This window comes from Corvus kubaryi, unplaced genomic scaffold (assembly GCF_017639235.1).
Source record: "Corvus kubaryi isolate FWS band 111438036 unplaced genomic scaffold, C.kubaryi_AGA036_p1.0 37133, whole genome shotgun sequence".
In the NCBI taxonomy this organism is placed as follows: Eukaryota; Metazoa; Chordata; class Aves; order Passeriformes; family Corvidae; genus Corvus; species Corvus kubaryi.
This window is the reverse complement of record NW_024581034.1, coordinates 461,806-484,502: the sequence shown is the minus strand read 5'-3', so window position 1 is coordinate 484,502 and position 22,697 is coordinate 461,806. Positions and strand designations below refer to the sequence as shown.

General features: G+C 44.1%; 1 protein-coding gene across 2 annotated transcripts in view; it reads right to left on the bottom strand.

Annotated features, from left to right (window-relative positions):
• The window catches only part of DYRK1A (dual specificity tyrosine phosphorylation regulated kinase 1A), a 70,117-nt gene that overhangs the window by 41,275 nt on the left and 6,145 nt on the right, over nt 1-22,697 (bottom strand). For both annotated transcript variants that reach the window (XM_042021317.1, XM_042021316.1), the window contains exon 2: nt 4,603-4,681. In XM_042021317.1, the coding sequence (XP_041877251.1) occupies nt 4,603-4,612 (10 nt within the window). In that variant the 5' untranslated portion in view covers nt 4,613-4,681. The remainder of the gene's footprint in view (nt 1-4,602; nt 4,682-22,697) is intronic.

The window sequence follows — 22,697 nt, the reverse complement described above, 5'->3', positions numbered from 1 at the left end:
CATTAGCTGCTTGTATTTCAAACTTCCCCTCCTAATGAGCAGCTCTGTCTCGGACATGATTTTCCCGGTATCTTCTGTTTATGGCAAACTTGTGTTGATCTGCTCAGCCAGGACCTGAATATCCACCAAAAACTCCCTGGGAGGATCCAGCCAGACAGAATCCAACTGGAACCAGTCCCCCACCGGAAACAAAACCAGTGGGAGCCACCAGTGTGCCCCAGTAGGGACCCAGCACACGGAGCAGAGGTTTGCTCTGCCCAAGCCGGGTCTGGTTTTCTGCCACCAACTTTCACCTCCAGGCGTGCGATCACCGCCGTGGGACCAGGGACAGCATCTTCACTGCCACAGGAAGATCCAGGGACATGGTGCTGGCCCAGGAAGGTTCTGGATTTCCCTGGTGAAACTTCCAGTGGCTGTGACTGAAGCAGTTCAGGTAACACAGATGAACTCCAAACACAGAGCAGCACCATGGACACACTTTGTTCTGGCTGCAGAACAACAGAGGGGTTTTTCTGCTTTGGTTTGTGTTTTTTTTTACTACTGACATATAAAAACATCCTTTAAAATAGCTACAGGCTCAATGAAACCAGCAACTAAAACATCAGAAATAGGAGATGTGAGAGGCATGGCCCAATTCTACATTTTCATTCTGTTCTTCCATAAAAGTAACACCTGGACACTTGCAGGCTCTAAACTCAACTCAATCCAGGAACTTCCCAGAAGTCTTTCCTCTGGATTTGTTCTATTTTAATAAGGAATACAGCTGGGGGAAGACAGGTATCTGTGGGAGAACTGGCTATTTCATTGCTCTTGCACTATCCTTATTGAGAAGTATTGGAGTGGCTTTTTTTCTTTTCCAAAAATGACCTTTTTTTTTTTAAAGTTAAGAGCAATTTGAGCACCTCCAATGTCTTATCAAACTTGACTACACCATTATCACATTTCCTTGGTTCTCTACATCTCTGGTGCATCCAAGATAATTCCATGTTGATGAGAATAATTTGCTGTAACCATTATGTTACTCTGTTTTCTTACAAAGGTTACAAAAAGAGGCTTTGAGATCTTCAAAAGCTTCAAAATCAGACAACTCAGTATTTTTAGATCCATATTCCTCAGGCTCCAGCTAACTGGAAAAGTCAAAAGCAGAAAGCTGTTATAAACCCAGAAGATTTTTATAAGGAATCTCCATTAAAAAGAGGGAAAAAAAGAACAGCCAACCACTGAGTTATGCAGGAGCAGGACAAGGTGTAGCAGTAACTCTGGAAACACCAACTTTTAAACCCAAGATGAATCCTTACTTGTAAGAACCCAGCACAACCCCAAATTTGATGCTACCACACCATGAAAAGTGAATATGGGTAGGATGATTGACCACCAGCCTAACTACACCCAGAACTGTTTGGTTCCTTCCTTTCCCAAAAAGTCCTGGAGAGACTTGCAAAGGACAAAAAAGTGAAAAATTCACATTCTGAAAACACTTTTTTATCACAAACCACATTCTAAGGCATTGCCTGTGTCACCACAACATGACTGAAATACGAACTTGGCTTTTCCTGTAAGGAGCTGAACCCCAGCTTTGCTTACTGCAGAGTGGTTCAGGGAAAAGCAGAACAGATCCTAAAAAATCCACAAATAAACATGGAATCAGAGAATCATTAAGGCTGGAAAAGATCTCTAAGACCATAAAAGTCCAAGCATTAACCCAACTCTGCCCAGCCCATCACTAAACCTTGAACTCAACTGCCACATCCACAGGTTTCTGAACATTTCCCAGGGGGGTGATTCCAGCACTTCCCTGGAAAGTCCCTTCCAAGGCCTGAGCTCCCTTTCCATGGGGAAATTCCTGCTGCTGTCCAACCTGCCCCTCCCCTGGCCCAGCCTGAGGCCGTTTCCCCTTGTCCTGTCCCTGTTCCCTGGCAGCAGAGCCCGACCCCCCCGGCTGCCCCCTCCTGTCAGGGACTTGTGCAGAGCCACAAGGTCCCCCCTGAGCCTCCTTTGCTCCAGCCTGAGCCCCTTTCCCAGCTCCCTCAGCCGCTCCTGGGGCTCCAGCCCCTTCCCAGCTCCCTTCCCTGCCCTGGACACGCTCCAGCCCCTCCAGGGCTCTCCTGCAGGAGCCAGAACTGGGCACAGCCCTCGAGGGGCCTCTCAGTGCCCAGCACAGAGGGACAATCCCTGCCCTGCTCCTGCTGGACACACAATTCCTGATCCAGCCCAGGTGTCAGTGGCCTCTTGCCCACCTGGGCACCCCTGGGCTCGTGTCCAGCCGCTGGCACCAGCACCCCCAGGGCCTTTCCCAGCTTTCCAGCCCCTCTGCCCAGCCTGGAGCTCCACGGGGTTGCTGTGACCCCAGGGCAGGACCTGGCCCTTGGCCTGGTTGGCCCTCACACCGTTGGCCTCAGCCCATGGATCCAGCCTGTCCTGATCCCTCTACAGCACCTTCCCACTCTCCAGATCCACACTCCTGCCCAAATTGGTGTTGCCCACAAACTGACTGAGAGGGCACTCAATCCCCTGCTCCAGATCATCGATAAAATTATTGAAAATCTTTTGGTTCTCCAAACAGCATCTTAAAGTGCCCTTCTGCTGGGTGTCCTACATATTACACACGGCATAAAGAGAAGTTAAACGTGCTGCAAGTTTGTTTTCTTGGTGAGTCAAATTGGAAAATAACATTTAATATCCCCATTTCTTCAAATTTTCACATTTTTTTTTAAAGCAGTGGACCTTAACACATTCCTGGGTTTTCAGCTTAAGTGGTGATCTAAAATTAAAGTATTCCATGGTAGAAGAAGTGAAAAAATCCACTTCTTTAGGGAATTGTTTGCCCAGTTGTGGTTGATAGTAGGGGTTTAGAGCAGGTGAGCTTCCCCGACAGTGAAGTGATGCCCATTGTAACAAAGAATTTGTTGGCCCTATAGAAGCTTTCCCCCTTTAACCAAAGACAGTTTAGACATTACCAGGCACCTTTGATCAATCACCCTCAAGAAACCTTCTTGAAAATGTACAAGGAACCATCCTCAAGCACCACAAAACCTTTCAGTTTCAGGCCTGAGCTCTCCCCAGCTACTTTGAACTTGAGATCGAGGTCAGCAGAGTCACCGAATGACTCTGGCTGTTACTGCACCACAAAATAATCACAGGGCAGGTTCTCATTTTAAAGCCTGCAAATCTTGTTCATGCTCAAAACCTCAGCACAGCAAGCCTGGCTCTCCTAGTAAAAAGAAAAGGCAAATAAATCTGACTTTTCTAACTTCCAACACATCAGAGGACATGAAGGTCTTTGTCCTGTTTTCTGACCTGTATTTATCAAGGGACTTGTAAATAAAGAATTTGGGCTGCAGAAGACAGAATTACCACTTAAATTTCAAAATCTTGTATCCATTTCTATTCTGCAAGCTCCTAATCCTACAAGCTCAACATCATCAGGAATTCTGACCAAAACTGAAAGTGCTTAAGTTGGAAGTTTTAAATCAGATTAATGTATTGCAATACGAAACTGAATTCTCCCAAACACTGTCATACATAAGGTACTATTCCATAACATCATCTCTCCTTTCAGTTGTGGGATGAATATTTTTAAAGCTTTCAAAACATTTTCTCAATATTTAAGTTCTATTTTAATCTGTCACTGCCTACTAGACAGAGCTCCCCGAATCTGATGGGACATCAATTTTGAGACTTCTAATGCCGTTCCTCTAGATGTAGATATTTAAAACCAATGAAATACCCCTTTGGAGTAGTTTTCCCTTCTCCTCTTCTTTGCCCAACCTAATTTTAGAATTCTTTGGACCCACTTTGACTTGAGCTTTCAGCACACGACTCACAAACATCGGAGTGGAATGAACGATGTTTGGTTTTCACGGAATGAAATCTCCACTTCCAGCATCTTGGTCCTAATCCAAAGGCTCCATGTAAATATACCCTCCAAAGCTGTTTATGCATGAACAGCTGATGCAACTGAAAACTGTCAATCAGGAGATGAGCTGGATGCACACGGAAATCTACCCAGACTTTTTTTTTCCAGCCCCAAGGATTCCTGGGGTTTAAAGCTGAACAAGCAAACCAAAGATCTGGTTTGCATCTACTACACCTTTACAGGCCCCAAAACTGCTAAAATAAGGGCATTTGGGTACAAAAAATTAGACCAACCCTCTTGGACAAGCTCAGTTTTATTCTATTTCTACTGCTCATGATTTTCTATGTCAAAATATGAACTCTATTTCCAACAAAACTAAAGATCAGCTATTCAATCTGCAAATACATTTGGCACTTCCAAGATTTTTGATTAGCCAAAAAATGGAAGAACTTCCTAAAATATCAATCAGTCCATTAAATTGGCACCTTTAAAAGCATTCCCATGAAAACTTTGAAAACAATATTTCCATTCAGGAAAACCATTTTCTTCCTGGAAGAAGGAGAGTTTTCCAAGCTGCAGAAGAGTTTTCAAAGGGCAAAGAAGGATTTCAGAATTCTGCAGGTTCTTAAATATTCTGCTAAGTTGGAACAACATCATTTGAGGGGGACAGACAATGGAACAGCAACAAAAAGCACATCAAGAACATGCACAATTTTTCATTGTAAAAATCCTAAATATGAAATCACCTGTATGCATCGTCTTCTTTCAAGTCTCATATCATCCTGCGGGGTTGTGGGGACAGGGGGAGTCCAGCAGCAAACAACACTGAAAAAGGAAAAGTAAAATAAGAATAAACTTCTTAAACTGCAGCCACAACTGCTCAGTTCAACCCCGAGCTAAACCAAGGAAATCCAAACAGAAACTGAAGTTTTCCAACAGGAAAAGCAGAGACAGGCATTACAAAGACTTATCTTCCACTGATACCTGGTTTTAGAAAAACTTTCTAAGTGTCAAAATGTCAAGGATTAACTTAAATTTCAACTGGGCATTGAATAGTTCTGAAAATTAAGGTCATCCCAAAAAATTGACAGTTACCCATCTTTGCCAGGCCCTTAAATGTGTGGATTTTTACAGAAATTCCAGGCAGTATTTCTAAAACACAACTGAACTTGTGGGATTTTCCCCAATCAACAAGCTACAGAACTATAAACATATATAAATTCCTAAATGTTAAAGTTCATTTCTCCTCATAGCCCGATGAAATTGAATTAGGTACACCTTGCTGCAAAAAATTAAAATATGCTCAGAAAAATAAAATTATACTTTCCGTAAGACAGAGAGATATAAAGACAGGAGTTTCTAGGAAGAAAACTCCAAGAGAAGTTAAGAAGAACAGTAGGATTATGAAAAAAAAAAAAAGAGAATTAAAACCCAAAACACAACACCCAGCAACTAAGACTGGCCAAAGTATTTCTCAAGCATTTGTTTTTCACTTGTTCTCCAACAAACAATCATTAGTACTCTACAACCTATGGAAATATCAAACCCACTTAGAATTACTGAGAATTTTAGAGAACTCTGCAAATTACTGACCAGCTGGAATTGCAGAGTTATTATTATTTAAACACCTCCTGAAATATGTAACTTCAGGCAAGTGTGAGCAGTCTAAAATGCACTCAGACCCTGCGATCTGAGCAGCAACCGGCGCCGTTCGCTCCATTTCCCCCCAACAATGAGAGTTCAAACCCTGCACAGCCCACCCTGGGCCCAGCCTGCCCTCCTGCCACCACGCTGGGCTTGTCCCTGTGCCACTCAAATGTCAAACACACCAAAGGGAAGGGGGCAGGAAGACAAGGAGCAACTTTCTGGATCCATGTAGGAGCAGGTGTTGCAGTGGTAGTGTCGGTGTTTTAGGAGCAGGTGAATTCTTGCTATTGTGCCTCCAAAAAAAAAAGGGGAAAACCCCTCAAAGTGGCCATCCCGTATCTTGAATCCACAGCCTTTTTATGGCCGCAGTTCCACAGAGCCCTGGAATGTCACTGCCACATCCACAGCTGCCATGAGCACTGCTGAAGCTACACCAAGTCCTACAAGCTGGGCACTCTCGTGCCTAAATCACTTCAGCTTGGGTGAAAGGCTCGGTCTGGTCCAGGTGCTGAGTGAACACCTCCCACCCTGAGCTGAGCCCCACTGACCCAGCACAGGCAGCCCTGGGACTCAACAAGAAAAAAGAAAGGAAGAGCAAACTCCTACTTAAACAAACAAACAAACAAGAGAATCCCAGAGTGGTTTGGGTGGGGAGGGACCTGAAAGCTCATCCCATCCCACCCCTGCCATGGCAGGGACACCTCCCACTGTGCCAGGCTGCTCCAAGCCCCAATGTCCAGCCTGGCCTTGGGCACTGCCAGGGATCCAGGGGCAGCCCCAGCTGCTCTGGGCACCCTGTGCCAGGGCCTGCCCACCCTCCCAGGGAACAATTCCTGCCCAAGCTCCCATCCAGCCCTGCCCTCTGGCACTGGGAAGCCATTCCCTGGCTCCTGGCCCTCCATGCCTTGGGAATTGTCTCTCTCCAGCTTTCCTGCAGCTCCTTCAGGCCCTGCAAGGCCACACTGAGCTCAGCCCAAAGCTTCTCCTCTCCAGGCTGAACAATCCCAGCTCTGGCAGCCTTTCCTCCCAGCAGAGCTGCTCCATCCCTCTGCTCATCCTGGTGCCTCCTCTGGCCTCTCTCCAGCAGCTCCACGTCCTGGAGCACCAGGCCTGTCCATCCCACACAGGTGCCCTAAGGCTACAGAACCTCAGTTCTATTTCTGAAATCTCTCTCTGGCCAATATCCTTTTATTCCTTTTAACTGCAGCACCTCTGGGTTTACACCAGGATTACAGGAAGCTTTTGCCAGCAGCAGCTCAAGGATTGAAGGCATCACTCTCTCGTCTTTACCACCCTGCAGCTCAACCACAGCCTGATCCCTTCCCAGTGCCACCAGTGCAAGACCAGTTTCAATACCAAACCAGCTTAATTCAAACTATCACCAGAGTTTGAGCAATTTTCAGCCAAAATATCGTGGAGTGTTCAAACACTGCCTCCTGCCCATTCCACAATGGGATTGGTCAGCTCCCAAAGAGCTGGAGAGGTACCCACAGAGCCCTGAGCTATTGTAGAATTTAGAAGACACTTTAAGAGCTACCAACACTACAAAGAGCTGCTGATGTGAGAAAGTCATTAACAGGTTATTACCAGGAATCAACACATCTGTGCATTCCAGAGCTAACCAGGAACACAGATCCACCCCAATTTCAGTCTCCTTCCAACTCTCCAACAATCAGCCCATCCTGGAGAACTGGAGAACTCATGTGGAATTCCAGAGTGGAAAAGCAGGTGCAGCCCTGTTTTCCAAGGAGGGGGTTAGAACCTTAGCAGAGCCCAAAGCTGGTGAGTCCCTGGGACAGCATCAGTGTCACACACACACAACATAAAAGGGTAACGATTTGGGGGTTTTTTTTAAATAGATGCAACCAAATTGCACCCAATGACTGCAGGGGCAGCACCTTAAACTCAGTCACTGAATGTCTTTGCTGTGTCTGCATTGCCAAGTTCTTAGACCAAAAGGCCCTTCAGCCAGCCTGTACAAAGGCTTCCTGGTTTAGATAATAAATTGATGATAAGAGGAGGCAAGAGCAAATCCTACTCATCACACAGTCTGTAAGATCATTATGAGAAGAATCCCCTCAGTAATAACATTTACTGGGCTTCAAGAACCCAGTTTGATCTACTTAGCAGTATAGAACAGAAGTGAATTGGAAATAAAGGAGGAGAGGAAGGAGCAGATGACAGGAAAGGTGTTAAAAAGCAAATTATTGAAAGTAGTAGAGCAAAGAGAAGAATAAAAGCTGAAGTCTTTTATTTAAACAAAGAGAGCAGTTCTTAGAAATCAACTGTGCTAAACTTTACCTCGTGCTTTTGTTTCCTCTTTCAATCACTGTTGCTTTCTACTCTTCCTCTTCCCTAGCCAAACGAGGCTCCTCTGATCTCCTCAAACACAGGGAATGGGATCCCCTATCCAGAGCCACTCCCTGCTCATGAGCAATTCCGGAGTGGAGTTACACAAGGCTTAGTCAGATACACCGAGGATGCTGAGCACGTTCTATTCCAGGTTATATCCACAATGTTATGAAGATGGTGACACCGAATAACAAAACTTCGTCACGTCTCTGACTTTTCCTCACACCCCAAGCCTGGTTTCCCTGCTGGCCTCTTTGAGAATTCAAGCTTTATTCCCTGTATTCCTTAGGAGCATCCATCCCTTCCTTCAAAACACTCAATACCCAACTCACGTCAATAGGTCCACTGCAGATCAAAGTTGGGTTCAGAGCAATCAGACTTCTAAACCCCTAAAAGTTAAAGTGCAAAAACCATTATTAACATGAAAATTTAATTAAAAGAGAAGCCTGCTGGGGAGGGGTTTACTTTTTACATTTTACTAATTAAAACACTTCATAGAGGAATTTATTTTCCTTATTCGGGATCACTGTATTGTAAGATTCAATGTGGAATGTTTCTGCAAAGCCAGGTTCAAGTTTTTCCTCTGTGAAAAGATTATTTTGTAATTTTTAAAGTCATACTCGTGGAATACAGAGAAACCCCTGCATTTCTCATGGCTACACACACTGCTGGCAGAGCTGAACATAATTCAGGTCACTGACCTTCGGTGAACACAGGCAGGCCTGTTGCTAGCAACATAAAATATAAATACTTACTTAGAAACCGAATTTTTTTAAATTTATTTAGTAAGAGAATTATCCTGAGGTATCCACCATGAAATTGGGGTTATTAGCATACTGGAATATAATGGATTTAGACATCTGAACTATGCAGAGGCAACCAGTGATGAGGTTTGATGTCAGGCAAACTGAGCAAAGGATTCCTCAAACACACCAGGATTTGGTGTTTTGTTTCAAATACTGCACAGTGAAATGTGAAGTACAATCAACCCAACTGGAATTAGATGAATAAATCTTACAGGGTGCTCGGTGATTGACAGCTTCCCAGAGGGACAAAGCTGAGGAATTCCAGAATCATTGTTTTCCCAGCACCCAGCACATGCAATGTGCTTTGTTACCAGGGAAATCCCATGTGTTTAATGTCCAAATTAACACAGATCTGAGAGCTAAACGCACACGAATTCAGTGCTGCTGTTCTCCTTGTGACCAACATATGGGATGATCTATCTATGGAATAATTCACGAGAACGAAAAGGAAAAAAAGATGGACAAGTTGGTACTGAGTTCTGGTTCGTACAACGACTCAGGTTCACCTGCAAAATCACAGGAGAAAATTAAGAGCAGATTATGATTCCAGCATGAAAAGCCAATACGTCCCTTCCCCTTTCTGGGCACCTGCAGATTCCTGTGTGCCCCACAGCAAATATATTGAGTACTAAAACACAGGTAATTAATTTGCCATCAGCATCACAGCTCTCCTGTTCCCAAAGAAGTCACAGATTCCCTTCTGCAGGTTTAAGTTCTATGGGATTGTGGAACGCTTATTAGCTGAATGTTTTCACTGAAACAGCAACTACGTTAGAACTGCACAATCAGGGAATCATGGAATGGTTTGGCATGGAAGGGACCTTAAAGATCATCCATGGACAGTGACACCTTCCACTATCCCAGGTTGCTCCAAGTCCCGTCCAGCCTGGCCTGGGACACTTCCAGGGACAGGGCAGCCACAGCTTCTCCGGGCAAAGATTTTAAAGCTCGTAATTCAGTAAAAATAAAATACCTCTTTTCAGGTGACTTTGTGTATTCTACAGAACCATGAGCAGAGTCACCTTCTGATGGCAGTTCACCCTCATGCGTGGGGTGCACGTTTTTCCTTCTTAAACATGGAAAGAGAACATTAAAAATTTGGGAATTGGGTATTTTCATACATCACTGGGGAAAATTCACCAACAAGCAAAACTGAGTTTATAGCAGACTTCCCCAACACAGCCCTCATCCTCCTGAGGAGCTGCAACGTGACTTTCCACATCAGGACTTATGAGGTGCTTGTGAACCAAGCACAGCTCAACCAAAACATGCCCAACCATTATTTTCTGTGTGCTGCAAGTGATTTTCAGAGTTCCAAAAAGCACTTGTTCCTCTGAAGAGAAGATGCTGTGAATGACTGGCTTCACTCTTAAGCTAAATTTACACCACGTGATGCAAGAAGCCATCCTCGAGGTGTGAAAGCTTGTGGAAGCAGCTTTCCTGAAATCACAGAGTTTCTCACCCAATTTCAGACCTGGCACAGGCAGAACTGCAGTTGCAGCAGAGCAGGAATTTCTTTCCAGCAGCAGCAGAACTGAAGCAGCCTCTGCCCTTCCCACTGCTGCTGCTGGAATGGGGCTGGGGCACGCAGCAAACTGCACTGGGGGTAAATGGGAAGCAGGAGAAAACCAAGGCCACTGTTATTAATCCCATTCCAGTCCTCTGAGCTGGGCTGCTGCAGATGTGCAGCAGCAGGAACAAACAGCTGGGACAAAACGGGGCTGGTCAGGCCAGTAGTGGTGTCAAAAAACCCTCAAATGCACCTAAAATACATCTAAGTGTGATTTTATCACCCATAGACCAGTGGTGTCACACCAGTACTAATTCAGGCAGACTTGGGAGTGCAATTTGAGTCTCTGAAATACCTGATCTATTAACACACCATTTTTTTTATAATACACCATTTTTTACAATCTATTTGTGAAGTGCATCCCTTCTAAATGTGTACTGCTTCCAGGTGCCTGCAGAAACTGAAATGTCAAATTTATAACTGACCCATCCAGCCAGAGAAGTCAGGATTTGTTTTTTTAAATATTCATTAATTCATGTGAACCCCAGAATAAAGCCTGTGGTTTTAGGAAGAATTTAACTGACACAGCGAGGGGGGAAAGGAGGGAAGAAAAGCCCCGCAATGAAGGCTGAAATACTTGAGATTTTTTAGATAATTTGCATGTGATGCTTTACTTACTTAATGACTACAAATATTAATTTTAGCAGCACAAACTTCAAATATTTTCAGTCCACTGACCTTATAAGGAACCTCCAATTAGAGGAGGGAGTGGCTCTTTTTTCCACCCACTTAATGGTGTCAGACAAAAGTCAAACCACTGGATTTGCATTCCCCTCCCTCAACCAAACAAAAGGAAAAGATGCTACAGCTGGAATTGCCCATCCCCTGCAACATCAGAACATGGGAATGAAGTCATATTCCAAAGTGGAACATACATGATGTAAATTAGTTTATCCAGCACGATATGAAATGTTTTTCAGAGCTGAGATTTTTCTGCAGGTATTTTTTTCCTACAGATGTCCTCAACAAGGCTGATAATTTCATGTACAAAAACTGTTTCTGTTCCTTGTGGTTGGGAAAAGAACTTGAGAAATGCAAAGCCAAACATGTCCTACTATAGAATTGCATTCATCATTTCAGAACTTCAGACCCAGAAGTCTCAGGGGAGCACAACCTTCCTACTTCTCCCTGAATTTCTGAGCCATAAAGGAAGAAGAATTACAGGAACACCTAAAGCTGCCTCAAGTTTCCACAGAACGTGGCCAAACCACTCAATTTACAGATTTTTATTACAACCTTGATTTTACTACAGGTTATTATTCTTCCAATTGAGTGGTCACTAACTACAACTTCCACTCTTGGTTGTGTTCTTTATTTACAAACTGGGCTCTGTTTCTCAGTGACCTGGCTCAGGTGCAGCAACCTGAACTTCTTCCTTCAGGACTAGAGCTGGAAAAATCAAAATCAACCTTACCCAGACCACAACAAACAGAAATACTTTATGTATTTAGGAAGATTCTGTGCGGCTGCTATCCCATGATTAAATGAAATAAAACTACTGCTCCAGCTGAATTTTGGCAGCAGACAGTTCTGGTGTGGCTCTCAAAGATTTAGTTTCATATTTCAAGTATAACAATGTAGATGTTTGTTGCCCTGATACAGTAGTACCTTTAATCTTGAAGGCTTCCAAAATATTTTAATACATGGAGATAGGCACAGATTTAGTCTCCCAAATTAAAAAAAAGAACACAAAAAAACCCAACCCAAAACAAAAACAAAAACCACAATAAAATAACCAAACACACAAAACCAAACACACCAAGGTGTAACTGCTGGCTGACTCTGTACAGAAATGATGCTAATTTGTAAGGTTTTGGGTTAGTAGCTTTTCTTAGCCATTTATTGGTTTGTGAGCATCTGTAAGGATTTTTGGACCTTTTTTAAAACCACCAGGAACTGCTGTTTAAGTTACACCCTTCTGACAGCTCCCATTGACAAGTGCAATGCCACAACCTTTGCCTTTCATTATTCAGATTTAGACTGGACAGACATAGCTGGGTCCTCTCACAACTGCTCTTGCAGTTCCTTTGAACTTGGAAAACACCACACCAGCTCCAGCTTTCTCCAGGCATGTCAGGATAGAAGCACTAGGTTTAAAATCCTTGCTCAACACCTTTTAAAACAGCAGTTCCAACGAAGTTCATTCGCTTTGAAAACTGACAGCGGTCAGGTTCAGGCTCCAAGACAACCAGATGCATTCAAATCCGTGGGAATAAACGGGATTATTTCATTAAAATGGGAATTTTTAGGCTGAAGTGCCCCAAAAGCCAAACTGATGCTGATTTGGCCGCAGTGTTCCCAGAGCCCTCCCTGTCCCCAGCCCAGGTCTTGCGCCACATCTGGCACCTGCCCCGGCCGTGAGTCACCGCTGCAGTTCAGCAGCACGGAAACGCTCACTCCTGTTTGGTGACTTTTGTGCTGACTCTGCACAGCTCCACAGCCCCAGCCTGACTGACACTCCTGGAATTCTTGGGTTCCAAGGGACCTGGAAGCTCATCCAGTTCCACCCCTGCCATGGGCAGGGACACCTTCCACTGTCCCAGGCTGCTCCAAGCCCCAATGTCCAGCCTGGCCTTGGGCACTGCCAGGGATCCAGGGGCAGCCCCAGCTGCTCTGGGCACCCTGTGCCAGGGCCTGCCCACCCTCCCAGGGAACAATTCCTGCCCAAGCTCCCATCCAGCCCTGCCCTCTGGCACTGGGAAGCCATTCCCTGGCTCCTGGCCCTCCATCTCTTGTCCCAAGTCCCTCGCCAGCTCTCCTGGAGCCCCTTTAGGCCCTGGAAGGGGCTCTGAGGTCTCCCCAGAGCCTTCTCTTCTCCAGGTGAACACCCCCAGCTCTCCCAACCTGTCCCCAGAGCAGAGGGGCTCGGACCATCTTTATGTCCCTCCTCTGGACTCGTTCCAGCAGCTCCACCCCCTGATGCTGGGGGTCCTGGAGCTGGAAGCAGCATTCCAGGTGGGATCTTACGAGAGCAGAGGGGGAGATTCACCATACATGAAAGACATGAATAAATAAAGCTCCCACATTTTCCTCACACTGTTCACTCCAAGCCCTTCCATGTCTCAGAATACACATCCTTGTCAGCTCCAAACAGTTTTCACTAGATATGAATCATCCCTAGGATAATATTTTTTAACTTCCCATAATTCAGGATGGGTTTACGTTCCATCTGCAGTGCATTTGCCATGGCCTTATTCCCCGGTTAAGGAACCGCTGACCTAGAAAACTCTCATTGAAGAAGGAGATAAACTAACGAACTTCAGGAAATTTTCATATCAGCTGGGGATGGAGTCAAAACACCTTTTTCAGACTCAGAATTCCAAGGTCTTGTTGCATTCTCTTTTCAGCCTCCATCCCTGCTGTTAAGCATAATATTAAAGCAAATCTTGGTATATCACAAGGTATACTGAGATATAGGCAGGGGGAGGTAATAAGCTGCAAATTCCTCTGTTTTACATGGTATTATAATCCATAAGAATAATTCAGGCATCCTATCCAAGTGATAAAAGCACGTGGATGCAAGGGAGAAAAGCCAGTACAGACACTGGGTGCAGATCAAGCAGCAAGAGCTTTCCTGGTACATTTATCATCACACCAAATAGAGATTTCATCAAACATTCACCCCCAAAAATACAGTTACTGGTAACTCACTGGGGACTCCAGAATATTTGTTCTCCTAGATAAAGCCGTTGTCTTTAATGTTAAAAAAAATAAGCCCAGAATGTCCTCATCATAATCTGATATGTACCCAAAGTCTTTAGAATTTCATCCAGGAATTCCTCATCAAGCCTTCGTCCATGTATGGATACCTCCCAAAAAAGAATGTATCATTTATAAAGACTTCAGTGACCAAAAAGCCATGACATTCTTTCAAGTGAACTGACTGCCAATCATCCCCAGAAGTTTATTATTTCCTGCTTATTAATATGGAAAACAATGACTTTCTGAGCTTCAGGAATCCAACAAGAGGTTGAAGCTACCCTGCTGTGAGGTGACTCAATCCAGAGTGGTGAGGTTCTGGATGTGCAGTCCAAGCTCAGCGTGTAAATTAGGGATAACATTGGCTTGAATCCCTTTTTGAGTACAGGCACTATGGAGAAGCATGGAATTCACTTTTGAATATTCCCTGATGGCAGCTGTAAGATAAAAGTCTAAGAGACATCTCTCAGTGAGATAAAAGCCCAGGAAAAGTCTCTCTACCAGAGGCCTCTCAGGTTCATTTGGTCTAACTCGACTTTTATGAGGAGAAATTGAAAAACCTTTGGGACAAGTTTATGTGAACTTCAGCAATTCCAGCATCCCGATATGGAGTTGACACTAATCAGTCTGATGCTCTCCAAGATACTTCTCATTTGCTCAAGAAGTAGACACTGCACTAAATCTTTGACAAAATTATCCATTTAAGTATTTAGGTCATGGTAAGGCTATACAATTTTTATTAAATAACAGTATCTTTGCCAGCATCAGAAGTTGATAAGGGCCTTACCAGAGAAGTTTGGTTTCCTGTAGCATTTTTTTCCCTGATAAAAATTCCTAAAATGGTTTTAATAAGGCAGGTTGCAGGAAGGAAATGAGGACAAATTAAAAAAAAAAAAAAAAGGCTTTTAAATGCTGACCTTATGGCCCTCCAAAGGGTACTCAGGATCCCCACGTCCAAGGTATCCAGGAAATAAAAACGCAAGAAAAACTTTAGTATCCCACTGAAGTTCACACTCCCAAGAATAGCTTGGGATGGATGGAAAGACTCCAAAACAAAGCCACTTTTCCAGTAGGTTTTTTCTTTACTTTTGTACTAATGATACTGAACCGATGTATTCCATGGAATGATACGCTGTGCTTTTTAGGAAAGACTGCTGTAAAAAAGGAACTTTTGATATAGTTCTGCTCCTGTTCCCATGTTGTGAAATAGCTCAAAAAGAGGGTCCTAAGTGTGCTCTGACACATTCCATGGGCTGCCCAGGGAGGTCTGGAATGCCCATCCCTGGAGGTGTCCAAGGAAGGCCTGGACGTGGCACTCAGTGCTCTGGGCTGGGGGACAAGGTGGGCATCGGGCACAGGTTGGACTCTGTGATACTGGAGGGCTTCCCCAACCATTTTCCAAATGATTCTGTGATACTCTGATCCAGCAGCCAAGGCCTAGAACTTGCCCTTTTTCCTCAGTCAACCCAAAGCAACTTCGGGAAAAGAGAAATTTGGCTTTAGGAAAAGTGCAATGATATGCCAAAGAAGGGGATGGGAGGGGGAAAGACAAGCACCAAACACCAAAGCAGCTACAGAATTCTGTGCCTAAGGAACCTCAGCTGAGCAGTGCCACGTTGTTCAGCACAAGGCGAAAGTCTTTAGCCATGAAAAAGCCACACAGAAACCAACAAGGATGGACAGAGTTCACTGGGAAAAGACTCAAAGGGATTAAAAAAGAAAATAATGAGACAAGCTGCAAGTCACCAGAGATACAGCATTTATGAGTAGGACTTTTATTTACTAAGAGGGAACCACTGAACATCTCCACAGACAACCATCGTAATCCACACTCTCACTTATGTTTGTTATCATATAAGAATTCCAAAGATGTTGCCAATCCCATCTGGCATGGAGAAAGCAGGTCTTGCTGGGTATTTTCCAGAGCTCCTGCCCTCAGCCCACCCAAAGACTCAGAGAAGCAAAGGGGATGAGCAGAGAAGATTTGTTGCTTTTTCCCTGCTATAAAGAATAAGTGTATTGCCTAATCTTCCACATTTTTATTTGAAGTCACTTTGGATTGTTAAAATATGGATGGATATTAAATGGATGGATTCGGATATTAAAGCATGAGCACTTCTGTCTACTTTCCCAACTAACAGGTAAATAATTATCAACAATATTGAAATAATTTGGGCTAAAATATTGGGTATCTGAATACACAGATGTGAAACCGGTCACTTATTTAAGAGGACAAGCAAGCATGGAATTTCCAAAAGAGTTTGGGTTGGTTTTTAATGTAACTGGCCCAGCTGGTGGTTGTGTGGGATAGAAACATTTTTTAATGTCTCCTTTGTAGAGCAGGAAGAACAAAACGAAGCATCTTCACTCCACAGTTCAGCATCCGGTATCAGTAGGTTCTGCTCACAGCTCATACAGACAGTGAAAATACCTTTTATTAGAAGTTAACTTTGGGAACTTCAATTCATCTTTCAGTTTGTCCAAAAGGGAACAGCACATATTTTGTGCTGTCTTAAGGCAACACAGAATTGAAGTGAAAATTCAAAAGTGAATCAGACGGAGAAGAAACCTGTATGTTGCATTAGTCTGTGGTAATGTTTGGGGGGGAATGCACAGGAAATGAAAAACTTGAGGGTTCTTAAGAGGTTTTATTGTTTAAAATGGGGTTTTCCTACTGGGGAAGAGAAAGGAGAAAGAACAAGCAACTGAGCAAGTGACAATAAGAGAGGTGCTGGAAGTGACCTGGGAGAAAAAGGGCACAAGCAGAAGTTAGAAAATTTTTTAAAAGGAGAGGAAGAACTCGATGACAAGCACAAGGGAAAAGAGAGCAAGAAGAGAAGCATCAGGAGCGAGGAGGAGAGCTGGAGCCAGAACTCATTCCCAAGTTACAGCTGTGGTAGCTCGTGCTGGGAGCGCACACGCAGGGCAGTATCCGAGTGGGAATGCCGAGCGGAGAGCTCAGAAGTTTGAGACAGCAGAAAGTCAGAGAGGCAGAGTGAGGAGGGGAGAGAGACTGACAGAAGGATGATTTACTACAGGAGGGGGGGCAAGAATTCCTGGGAATGATGTTTCCCATTAAGTGACAGTGGTGTCAGGACCAGTTAACCAAGCCCTGCCTCTGCTCCTGTCCACCCACACAGCCCATTCCATGAGCCCGTGTGCCGGCTCTGGGACCCGAGCTGCTGCAGCGTAACCCGATTCCCCGCCCCCGCACACACCCCACTGGTAAAAATATAAAATTATGTATTTCAGCCAACTCACTCTGCAAGCCTGATTCACTGGTTGGGCTTACAAACAGCTGTGCCAACACAAAGCAGGTGGGAACAGGCAGCCCGAAGGGAGGGAAGGGGAGCTGCTCAAGGGGTCACTGCCTTCAAAGAACTCCTGGTTGCACTCTGCCTCGGAACAACTCTTCCAACAATTTCCCTCCAAGTGCTTCCATGATCTACACCCTGTGCAGGAACTTCCCATCGGTTTGCCAACACTTGCAACACATGCAGAACATCATCAAGTTCCCATGCCCCACACTAGTAGATGAAATACAAAACCAGTTCTTTCTTTTCATCTATATGCTTCTTTTGTATCAATTATTTGAAGTCGGGCATAGGTACAGATTTGGGGAGAGCAAGGTCATTTTCACCAGCCCCAGGAAAACATGGATAGATCTGGGTGGGTGGAAGGAAAAAGGGGCAGAAAACCAATGATCCTTGTGTTTTTCTCTGAATATCCTGTTCTTGCTGGGCTGCCCTTCAGCAGCCTCTCAGCACTGGAATGATGTACCAGCCTATGGCCTTATCTCATTCTAGAAGACTGAAGTGATCTGGGTGAAAAAGAGATAATGAAGTCTTCTCAAATTTCCCCCAAATTTAAGAGGGTGTAGCAGCAGAAGACCAGCAGTTCCAATCTCTATTTCCCAGCTCCAGTCACTTTGCTTCCCTCCACTGCCAGCACTACAGCAGTGTCTCAGGGCTCTGTCACAAGTTTGGTCAGCTGAAACTAGAACACGTTATTATTGTAAAAGAGTTTTATTTAAGACATTTAACTAATTTTCCCTCTAAAATCCAAGCAAACTCAAGCACAGAGAAGGGTGGATGGGTCACACACCCTGTGGACACTGGCCCAGGTAATCCTTTGTTCCCCAAACTGGTCACTCCCTAAGGCTCAGAACTCAGCCCTGCCAGAAAGGTTGGAGATTCTGGACTGACAACATGGAGCTGTGGCTGTCTCATCCCTGGAAGTGTCCAAGGCCAGGTTGGAATGGGGCATGGAACAACCTGGGATAGGGGAAGGTGTCCCTGCCATGGCAGGGGGTTGGAATGACACAATCTTTCAAGTCCCTTCCAATCCAAACCATTCCACGATTCCATATTTCAATCACAGAAAGTGGGGAAATCCCATAAATGCCTCCTTCCTTATGAAAGAAGTTGTATAAATGTCATTTCCACTGACATTCATGTTTATTCATTGCACAGATGTTTCTCATGTGCACCAGGAGGAGAGCACACAGAAAACAAGCTGTCCAGTCAATATCACTATCCCCAAAATGATACTATTTACTGAAATATCCCGTCGCTTTTCCCAAAATTGAGGTATGCAGATCAAATGGGAAAAGAGACTGCAAAATAAAAATCAGCATTTTTTTAATACAAACTCTGTTTGAGAAAAACGAGTTCAAAGTCTAATTCCCCCAAATTTCCAACCAAATCCTAAGTTCCTTGAGCAGACCTCTATGTGGATGTGCTGAGTCACTCTCCAACCTTAAGAGGCTGCTTCTCCAAGTTACAAAGCGCTCGGAATACAAACTCCAGGCAAATGAAACTGCAAATGCAAAGAGCATCCTGCTATTAAAGCATCAGACACGGAAACCCTTCGGCTCAGCTCCGCCCGCTGCGTCACCTGCTGACTTTGGGCTGTCACCCAGTGACTTTGGGCTGTCACCCAGTGACTTTGGGCACTCACCGGGTGACTTTGGACACTCACTTCACCTTTTGGCTTTCACTCCCTTGCTGGAGAGCAGCTCAGGGAGTTCTTTATCTCATGCTGTCTGCATGGAAAGCACATGAAGCTCTACAAAATGCCAAAAATCCCTGAATCCCTTCTCCTCACCCTAAAGAACAGGAGCTCAGTGCCTTAGGTCAGGCTGTCAATAGGATACAGAAAGTTTGGGTGGATGGGGGTTTTCTGTATGTTAGATTCCAATCACTGAAAAACTTTACTCTTGCATGGGATGCTGGAAAAATCCATTAGATTTTACTTGATTCAGATACTAAAATGCAGTATGAGAGAAGTCCCACACCTAAAACCAAGCGGGGGGTCTGGACAGCGAGCAATTACTAACCTAAAAAAAATTAAATTTATATATTTACTACAGGATAAAAGATGGTTCAGACCAACAAAAGCAAGAGATATTCTCCCATTTTTGTTGGTTCTTGAGTGCTTGACTTAGTTTAGGATTTTTTATGGAAATAAATTAATAAAGTCAAGTGTAACTCCACAGAGACGACTGAAATGTTGGAAGGAAGACCATGCTTCCAACCTACGAAATATAATCCATACCGGTTTTCTCAAATACATCAAGGAAGTTTATGTATTTGGCACTGTCAAGTAGGGGCTTCAGAGGTTTCAGAACACACATAATGACTAACATGAAACTTAGAAATTGCATTCTGGGCCCACTGGGTGATTGCTAAAAATGTATCTTCAGCTTCAGCCTCACCTCAAACCACAGCCCTCAGATTCTTTTGTTTTATGCAAACAAAAATCATGCAAAGATGCAAATTAAGATTTGTTTTTTAAAGTAGCAGCGGTCCAGAGGAAGAAAATAACAGCAAAGCAGTTAAAGAAAACTATCAGAAAATATCAAGGGACCTTTTTTCAAATACGGAAGTCTGAACATTAAATTCTTCATCCCATATTCAGACTCTTGTATGGAAATAATCACATATTCTCACATTTCAACAAAATTAGGTAGGAACTACAAGACCCAAAATCTTAACAAAGGAGTGAGGCCAACACTATTACAAAATACTGGGTTATACTCCGCAGGCCTAGGATTATACTTCTGAGGTAGAAAAAAGAGAGTGATAAATATTTTAAAAATGAGGAATGACATAAAGAAGGTCAGTTAAGTCCCCCCTCTTAGCAGTCTTTGGAAATACACATTAAAGGACAGCAAATGTAAGCTGAGGAAATCTTTGTCACACACACAAAAAATTATTTACTGATCTCAATCAGAACATGCTCCTGATTTTAAAAAAATAAAAAAATAAGAGCTAGAAGTTATCACATTGGACAAAAAGGGGGGAATAAAAGAAAGGAAAAATAACCCAAAAGAACCACCTCAAGACCCAAAACCTTCTGTGCCTCAGAATGTAAGCCTACCATGAACTTCTCTGTAGCAAGAGGAGACTTAATGACATGAACGACTCCAATGTGGTCCTTCTTTTAAATTTGTTTCAATAAACATTTAGAGCTGACAGAGGTTCAGTTCTGTGCTGTGGAATCGCAGCCCCACACCCTGCCCCTGCCAGCCTGTCCCCACACAGATGAGGGCCCAGCCTGCTCAGAGGTCACTGCTCACCTCCCGTGTTTCCAAACCAAAGCACCACGTGCGCACGCTGGCAGCACGTCAGGAGACCTCGGAAAAATGTCACTTTGTCACACATGGACATTCCTTCCTCCACACACAAAACACAGGGCTCAGTGGGCCTGTGGCACTCCATCTTTTAGATTTCACTTCATTATAACAGCAGCTAAACTGAAACAGATTTTAAAATAAATCCGTACAATTGAAGTGGCATTTTTGTAAGTTTTGCAGGAGGGGGTGATTCCAAGATGCAACACTGGAACCTTGTGAACTGTAAGCAGAACTTGTTTTCTCATTTCTTGAAATAACTGGGTGCTGATTAAGAACATCCAGCAGAAAACTAGAATTAAATACTTGCTTTATGCAGGTGTAATACAACCATTATACAATAGTTACACAACTCTTTCTTTGCATAACAGGAAGAGAAAAAAGTGGGGTTTTTAAACCAGGTTTCAGAAGAGAGAACTTGATAACACCACAGCTTGGCCAACTGGTTTTCCTTGCTTTATTGGCTTCTGCAATAAATTAAATGGAAATATTCTAGCAAAAGCTTGGTTTTTGGTTTACTGTGTGGCAGTAATCAAGTAAATGGGCACTGAGTAGAACCTTCAAACCCACTTCTGGAAATCTGTGTCCAATTCTAACAGTTCCTCACAGGAGAAAAGCATTCCATTAAGTTTCTGGTGCCCATCACATGAAGCAAAGACCTGTTGACTCCAGAATGAGACCCAAAGCAGTCAGAGTTGTCAACGAGCACCAAGGAAGGCAGCGCAGAGCCTGTGTTCCATCTGTCTCCACCTGTGCTACTGGATTTCTCAAGGTTTCAACACCGAGCTCATAAAGTTTTAAAATGTCCATGCTGTGAACATGACTCTGGCTAATTTAACTCCACAGAGATACATAAATGAATGTTGTGATGGGTCAAAGACTGTAAGGCTCACGTGGACACTGCACTGCAATCGTGGCCATGTGCTGTGGAAAACACTCAGCTGAGAACATCCCCAGACCAACCCTACTAGGACAAAAGATCAACCCTCCTGAAGGACCGCACCAGAGAGACGATTTCCATTCACACCTCCAGATAATGAGGTTTTAGACCTTCTATCATTAAGTTTTTGTACAGCAGACTATCAAATTACAATAACTACCATAACTCACAACCTTTTTATTTACCAGAAGAAAACCCAAACCACAAACACACGGATTTCCTCAAAGCTGCACCAAAATGCCGTAGAGGAGCATGTGAGGAATGGACAGGGATCTCCACATCAGGAAATCTGACACAGAAAGAATACTTACTCTGTGCTGCAAATACAAACCAAAACGGAAATCAAATCCCAAGAAAGGTCTCTGATTAATACAACACAAACCCAAGCAATTCTTAATTGTATAAAAACTTCACCTGTATAACACAGTATTTTACAGTCTTCACTCAGACTCCAACGGACTCATTTGCGATGCTGTCTCTAGTAGAGATAGTTCACAAAAGACATCAATTCACTTCAAAATTAAGCACTATAATTAAGTTTATAATTAAACTTTATAATTAATAAATATATACTAAGCTTATTAAAAATAATAAACCACCACAGAAAGTTTGAGGAGCTACAAGAGTCATTCCAAGTGAAGCTGTAGTAACTGGGTAGTTGCAGGGTAGTTACTGCTACCCCAGCATTGCACCTACTGCGGCCTCTCATTTTGGGGCAAAGAGCTGGGAAAGTCTGTAGCCTTTGGTTAGAGCTTGACTTCAGCAAAAGTTTAAAAACCCTGCCAGTGACAGGGACAAGAGGACCAAGGACACCCTCAGCAAGTGACAAGACACGGAGCTGCGTGGAGTAGACACACCCTGGAGAGGAGGGATGGCATCCAGAGGGAGGGACCTGGACAGGCTGGAGAGGTGGGGCTGTGAGAACCTCATGGAGTTCAGCAAGGCCAAGAGCCAAGGTCCTGCACCTGGGATGGGGAATCCCAAGCACAAACTGTGCTGGGAGGGGAATGGGTGGAGAGCAGCCGTGGAAAGGAGGACTGGGGATGTTGGTTGGTGAGAAGCTCAGTGTGTGTTCTTAGCCCAGAACCCCCCATGCCCTGGGCTGATCCCACAGCCTGGGCAGCAGGGAAGGGATTGGGATTCTGCCCCTGTGCCCTGCTCAGGTGAGAGCCCACCTGCAGAGCTGCCCCAGC